The following is a 6,934-nucleotide window of genomic DNA, read 5'->3' as shown; positions in this document are numbered from 1 at the left end:
CCCAGGCCAAATTTTCCAACTACCGGTGATTCTTCTTTGTTTCCAACTTTTGCATTCCAGTCACCAGTGATAATTAACACATCCTGATTGTATATTTGGTCAATTTCAGACTGCAGAAGTTGATAAAAAATCTTCAATTTCCTCATCTTTGGCTTTGGCATAAATTTGAATAATAGTCATATTAACTGGTCTTCCTTGTAGGTGTATGGATATTATCTTGTCACTGACAGCATTGTACTTCAGGACAGATCTTGAAACATCCTTTGCAATGATGAATGCCATGCCATTCCTCTTCAAACTGTCATTCCTGGCATAGTAGATCATAGGGTTGTCTGATTCATAATGGCCAAAACCAGTCTGTTTTAGCTCACTAATGCCTTGTATATCGATCTTTATGTGTTCCATTTCATTTTTGACAGCTTCTAGTTTTCCTTGATTCATAGTTTGTACGTTCCATGTTCCAATTATTAATGGATGTTTGCAGCTGTTTCTTCTCAATTTGAGTCATGCCACGTCAGCAAATGGAGGTCCTGAAAGCTTTCCTTTATCCATATCACTAAGGTTGTTTCTATTCCGATGAGGCAGCTCTTTCCCAGTCATACCTTGAGTGCCTTCTAACCTAAGGAGCTTGTATTCCTGCACTGTATCAGACAATATTTCCAGGCTATTCATAAAGTTGCCCAGTAATGTGTCAGACAGTGTTTCTGTGCTATTCATAAGGTTGTCCCTGGCCAGTTCTTTGAGAAGTGGATGGCTTCTTCCTTCTTCCTAGTCTGTCTCAGTCTGTAAGCTGCATTGAAACCTGTGCACCATGAGCAACCCTGCTGGCTTTTGAAACACCGGTGGCACAGCCTCAAGCCTCAAAACATGCAAGCCACCACAGTATGACAAACTGACAGACAAGTTCACCTCCCTTAGCTGTTGGAAACCTGTCTTCTCTCCACTTACCTGATTCCTACCTGGATCCTGCTGTTTTGTCGTCCCCGGCATTCCCTCCCTCTCCTGGCTCTGGGGTTGGTCCTGTCTGATCCCCCTTACCTGAATCCTGCCACTTTTGTTGTCCTGGCATTCCCTCCCTTTCTTGCCTCTGGGGGGGTGGGTCCTGTCTGCTGCCCTTTACCTGGATCCTGCTGCTTTTCTCATCCCCAGCGTTCCCTCCCTTCCTGCCTCTGGGGGTGGTCTCATCTTATCTTAGAGATAATGAGCCCTATTATTAGAAGTAATAATATAATGAGTGTTATAATAAAATGAAATCTTATTCTGTGTGTGTGTGTGTTTGTATATACTTATATATACATGTATACACACACACACACATAAACTTTATATCCAAACAAGGAAACAAAATTCTTAAATGCAACAAATACTTAACTGAAAAGTAATTGCTTAAATTGCTGTTACTAAAAGCAGGGGATTTAGGTAACCAGGAAAAAAATAAAATATCAAAGCAAGGGTCAATACCAAAATTATATAATACAATTAAAAATAGAAAATGAAAAATTATGAATAAGCGAATTGCAAAAACGTAAATTGACTGTGTAGAGTAAAATGCTAGTTATTGTTAAAATGGCAAAAACACTAAAAGGGCTAAAATAAGATATTATATGGTAAAAATAAGGGATCCTATAATAATGAAATAAACCAATAAATGCAAAAATTATTATAAGTACAAAGCATAAAGTAAAAATGTGATTTTTAATCATCCTAATTGATCAAACATGTTGATCTGAAAAACAAACAAAAAATCATTATTAACTCTAGTTATAGGAATAAAATGGTTTAAGGAAGATAAATGTTAAACACAAAATAATTTGTCTTGAATTTCCCATATAACAGAAATAATGTAATATAGAGCACTTATAACAAATACAGTAACAAAAATAAGAAAATGTGTTCAAAATGTCACTGATTTCCATAAGGGAAATGTACAGGCTTGGTCAGGAAATACTGAGAATGTAAGCATTCTGCTCCGATGTTGGCTTCTTTTTCATCCTTGGGTTCAGCTGTTTTCTCCTATGGCTACTTGTCCTTGGTCACTGTGGTGTTTAAATGTTAGTTTCTCCCTTCTCTGTGTTGGCAAGTCCAAATAGGTTGTCCTTTTTTAATTGAAACAAGTGAATACAAGGTGTAATGCCTTTAAATATCCCTCCTTGGGTTTCCGAGGCGGTATCACTACTGAAGTAGATTGCCCAACGTTTGTTCTGAGGAGTGGCTGGTGGGTTTGAACCGCCAGTCTTCTGGTTAGCAGTCAAATGCCTTAGATATTATGCCACCACAGCTCCCAGGATTATTAGTTGTTGTTTGTTGTTGTTATGTGCCATCGAACTGGACCCAGCTCACAGCAACACCTCCTTGGGTTTCCGAGGCGGTATCACTACGGAAGTAGATTGCCCAACCTTCCTTCCAAGTTGTGGCTGGTGGCTTTGAAATGCCAGCCTTAAGGAGTAATAATACTATTATTATTTAAATAAGCTGTATTTCTATTTGGACACTAAAGAATCTTTTTGTCGATGTCTTTACCAATATACATAGTCTCCAGGTTCAATGTTAGGAAAATTATTAGTGAGTCTAGGTTATTAACCCCCTGCCCTTGAGTCTATTCCAACTCATAGAGACCATATAGGACAGAGTAGAGCTGCCCAGAAGGTTTCCAAGCTTTACAGAAGCAGACTGCCTCATCTTTCACAGAGTAGCTGGTTGCTTGTTGGTAATAAAAAAGTGTCTCTAAAGTAGTATGGAACTGAAGGTTGTCAGTAAAAAGATTAAAAGCACAGGGCTTCCTGAGGGCAAAGCCTGGAGAGGTTTGAGAGGTATTCCTTTTAGCAGCTGCATCAGCTAAGTCATTTCCTGGATTTCCTTTTATCACTGCAATTTTAGAAGGCAGTAACAATGCATCTACTAGCTCTGTTATTAAATTTCCATTTTTGATAATGGATCCAGGGGTTTTGTTTCCAAAGCATTCCAAAATGATGGACTACTTCAAATGCATAGTGAGAATCATGAAAATATTCACAGATTTCCCTGATGTAATTTCTTAGGCTTTGATTAAAACTACCACTTCACCCTGTGGAGCTGAGGTGGCTTCTGGGAGAGGTTGACAGTCTAACACTTCTGTATAAGTAGTGATTTCATATTCTACTTGGTACCGGTTAGAGGTGTATGGCCATGTCTTGGTTCTCTAGTGCTGCTCTAACAGAAATACCAAAAATGGATGGCTTTAACAAACAAGAATTCACTCTCACAAATTAGGAGGCTAGATGTCTAAATTCAGAGTTCTGGCTCTAGGGGCTGGGTAAAAGTCTCTTGACCTTGGGTTTCAGCTCTCTGCCTCTTATCTAGGCCCACTGGAGTTGGAGGCATCTCTTAGCTCAGGCAGCTGCTGCCTGCTGAAGCTAATGATCCAAGGTTGACAGGTAAAGTAGCACAGTCCCAGGATCAGCAGGCAACACGGCAGACCATTGGTTCAGGTCCAGGAACTGGGCATGAAGACTCAGCCAAATGCAGGATCCAAAAGCTAGAGACATTTCTCAAAAACTTCTCATTATATACCTGAAACAGGCCACACCCTGAAGGCAGCTACTTAGCCGCTCACGGTAGAGTCCACCATGATGGTGATCACAATCTCATTGCTCAGAATAACTACATCCAGCTGTCTAGCCACTCAAAACCACAGCCCAGCCAAGTTGACATGCAGCCTTAACTACATAGGCTATAAATTAGAAGCATCAACAAATAAATTTAGGTCAGGATTGTTCAGGGGAGTTTCTGTTACATCTTTCTAAAGAGTCATTAGTTGTTCAGTTAAGTCCAAACTGTCATGTTTTAGATAACAGTGAGGAGTATAATATTGGCAGACAAATGGGTACATGTGGCATTTAATGAAGCAGATACGGCTTGTGATACATAAACATCTAGGGAATTTCCTAGGACCACATCCACAGTAGATTCCATTAGTTTAGCCATGGCAGCTATGGCTCAAAGGCAGGGAGGATAGACTGTCAAGACTGGACCAAGCTGGAACCTGTAATAGCTTGCAGGTGACCTCCTTGCTTTTGGGCTAGTAGACGTAATGCATTCCCATTTCTTTTGTGTAAAAATAGTGAAAAATCTAATTGATAGTTTGTTTGGCAATCTACTTCTGTAGTGATATTGCCTCAGAAACCCAAGGAGGGGTTGCTATGAGTTGGGTCTGACTTAAGGGCACAGGACAACAACAACAACAACAACAACAAAGCTGGAGTAGAAGTCAAAGAGCCCTTCAAGTTGTCTTTTGTTAAGTAATCCTCTGGAGAAGGTTGGGTTGGATCTGGTTGAGCGTTTTTTAAAATGGTTCTATGATGACTGGACCAGCAGAGAAAAATTAAAGATTCAGGCTCTACAGTAGCCACAAATATCAAAGCAACCTGAGAGGTTTTTTGTTTTGTTTTCCAAGGAGGGCATAATTGCATAAACTAGAACAGTTTTTCATGGAGTAGATGGAAATACCTTGGGCAGAGATAAGATGTCCCAGGTATTTAACCATGGGGTGAACAAGCTGTAATTTATCTTTTGATACTTTGTGTCCATTATTGCCTAAATATGTAAGTAAAATTAAAGTATCTTATAGACATGCTTCCTTAAAGTATGAACAGATTAAAAGATATCCACATACTGAAATATCATGGAGCCATAAGCAAATTGTAGAGGTTATAAGTCAGCATGTAAAACTTGGGGAAAAATAGGTAGAAAATTTTGTGAATCATAAAGCATTACTGTTTAGGTAAATTGTTGGCCTTCCCAAATAAAAGCAAATTTGTGTTTACTATCTAGATGCATGGAAATGCTGAATAAGGCACTGTAAAAATCTGTTTTAGTGAAATGTGTGGAATTGGAATTTTTGATAATAGTAAATAAGGACTGGAACCACTGGAAATCTGGGAATAGCTATCTGGTTAATTACACAGAAGTCCTAAAAAAATCTCTCACCTTCGTTATTGGGTTTCTTTATGAGGAGGACTAAGGTATTACAAGTGCTTAGAGGGAATAAAACTTTTGGATAAAAATTCTTTTATGGGGAAATTTGGGTAAGATGGAGGAATAGACAGACGAACTACACAGACCCTCTTCAACAAAGAGGACCAATTAACACAGATACAGAAGATAATCCTGGAGCCCTGAGCTTTGAAAGAAAGGATTCAGAAATAGACTAAACTCCAACTAGTAGAAGAATCTGCATGAAAACACTGAAAAAGGAGACATACAGAGATGTGGTCTGTCAGCAAACCTGATGGCATGGACAGCTTGGATATTGCCAGGTGGTGTTAGGATCTAAGACTTAACCTAAAAATCAGCCCAACTAGCCAGGGGCTTCATGGAGGACTGCACTGGTGGCTGGTGAATAAAAGGGGAAGGAGCAAAGTGGGAGGCAGGCTGAGCTGTGGACCTTTGGCTGTCTGGAGGGTGCAGCCATTTTGAATGTTTACAAGTAGTTCAACCATTTTGGATATTTAAAGTGACAGCATTCCCTCAGATTCTAGGGATCTAAGAATAATCTCCATTTGCTGGGGACTTCAAGGACATTCTGGACACAGAGAACTGGAAGGGTGCAATATTCCCCTTGTTACTCTTATACCACACACCCTCTTGGTGAACAGGTGTCGCTCTGACTCACTGCCACCCACCTTCAGGGCTGACAGGAACACCATCCCAGTCTGTGTGCTCTGAAGGAGCTTGGATGCCCTGCCCTACCCTGCCCAGATATATATATATATATATTTTAGTTTGTTTTGTCTGTTTTAAAAATTTATTTGTTTGTTTGTTTTGCCCTTTTTATTATTATTCTTGTTTTCCCTTCCCAGGTTTAGTTTTCAGCTTTATCTCTCTTCCCTGTTCCTGGTTCCCGTTTTTTTCTTTCTCGTGCTTTTCCCCATTCCTTATTTTTCTTTTTCAAATGTTCCCATTTTTTTTCTTCATTATTCTCCTATTCTACCACTTTTCTCTTATTGTCCCCTCCCCAGATAGTGTGGGGGCTTCCCCCACCTTCTATGCATATTACTTTTGGCTTTTTAAAGTATTTCTTTAAATATTTTCTTTCATTTATTGCCTTTCCTCTTTTTTTTTTCTTTCTTTGGTGATTGTTCCTGTGTGTTTCTGCAGTGGGTTTTTTGTCTGCTTGTGTTTACTTTTTTGATGGTTTTTGAATAGTTTTTTTTTCTAACTGAGTGAGAGACAGCAACTGTACCCATATGATGCACCCACACCCGCACCTCCTGCAGCTCCACTTACTGAATGAGAGCCACTACTTCTTTCTCCACTAATTGGCCATTGATAAATGACAACCAAGAAGAGCCTGACTCACCCTTAATTGCTCTTTACAAACAGTTAATAGAGATTTGTGCAGCCCCTCTCATTCTGTCACAACCACCAGGAAACAGATGGAAAGTGCATAAGTGCTGCCAACTAGCGAATAGAGGAACACAGTACCTGGCTTACTCAGATACATCAAAAAAAAAAAAAAAAAGAAAACTGAAATCTTGGGCAAATCACTCCAACATACAATCACTGATTAATTATAAATACAACAGTGTTACAATGTCTCGGAGACAACAGACCATCACAATCCACACAAAGAAGCAAGATAAAGTGATAGAAACAAGGGAGGAGGATACGGATCCAGAACACATCCCTGAGGAAGAGGCAACATTGGAAGTCCCTGATAAGGAAATCGAAAGAATTATATTTACACATCTTTAAAGGCTTGAGAGCCGGATCTAGGAAAACACTGACAAAATTGAGAAAAAGTCAAAAACCTAGAACAATTTTGGAAGAAAATACAAGAACAAAATGACAAAATAAATGAAAAATAGAAATGATACAAAATCTACAGATAGAAATGCGGAAGATTAATACTAAATTTTCAGAAATAGGTAATATGTTGAAAGAGCAAAGGAGTAGA

General features: G+C 39.2%; 1 protein-coding gene across 1 annotated transcript in view; it reads right to left on the bottom strand.

The window, feature by feature from the left end:
- Positions 1-990, bottom strand: part of WDR19 (WD repeat domain 19) — a 190,435-nt gene extending 189,445 nt beyond the window's left edge. The window contains exon 1 of the mRNA XM_007947169.2: positions 949-990. Within this exon, the coding sequence (XP_007945360.2) occupies positions 949-990 (42 nt within the window). The remainder of the gene's footprint in view (positions 1-948) is intronic.
- Positions 991-6,934: the final 5,944 nt, after the last annotated feature.

The sequence above is a fragment of the Orycteropus afer genome, unplaced genomic scaffold, assembly GCF_000298275.1.
Source record: "Orycteropus afer afer isolate SDZICR_OR568_19922 unplaced genomic scaffold, OryAfe1.0 scaffold00176, whole genome shotgun sequence".
Taxonomy (NCBI): Eukaryota; Metazoa; Chordata; class Mammalia; order Tubulidentata; family Orycteropodidae; genus Orycteropus; species Orycteropus afer.
This window is presented reverse-complemented; position numbering and strand designations above follow the sequence as displayed.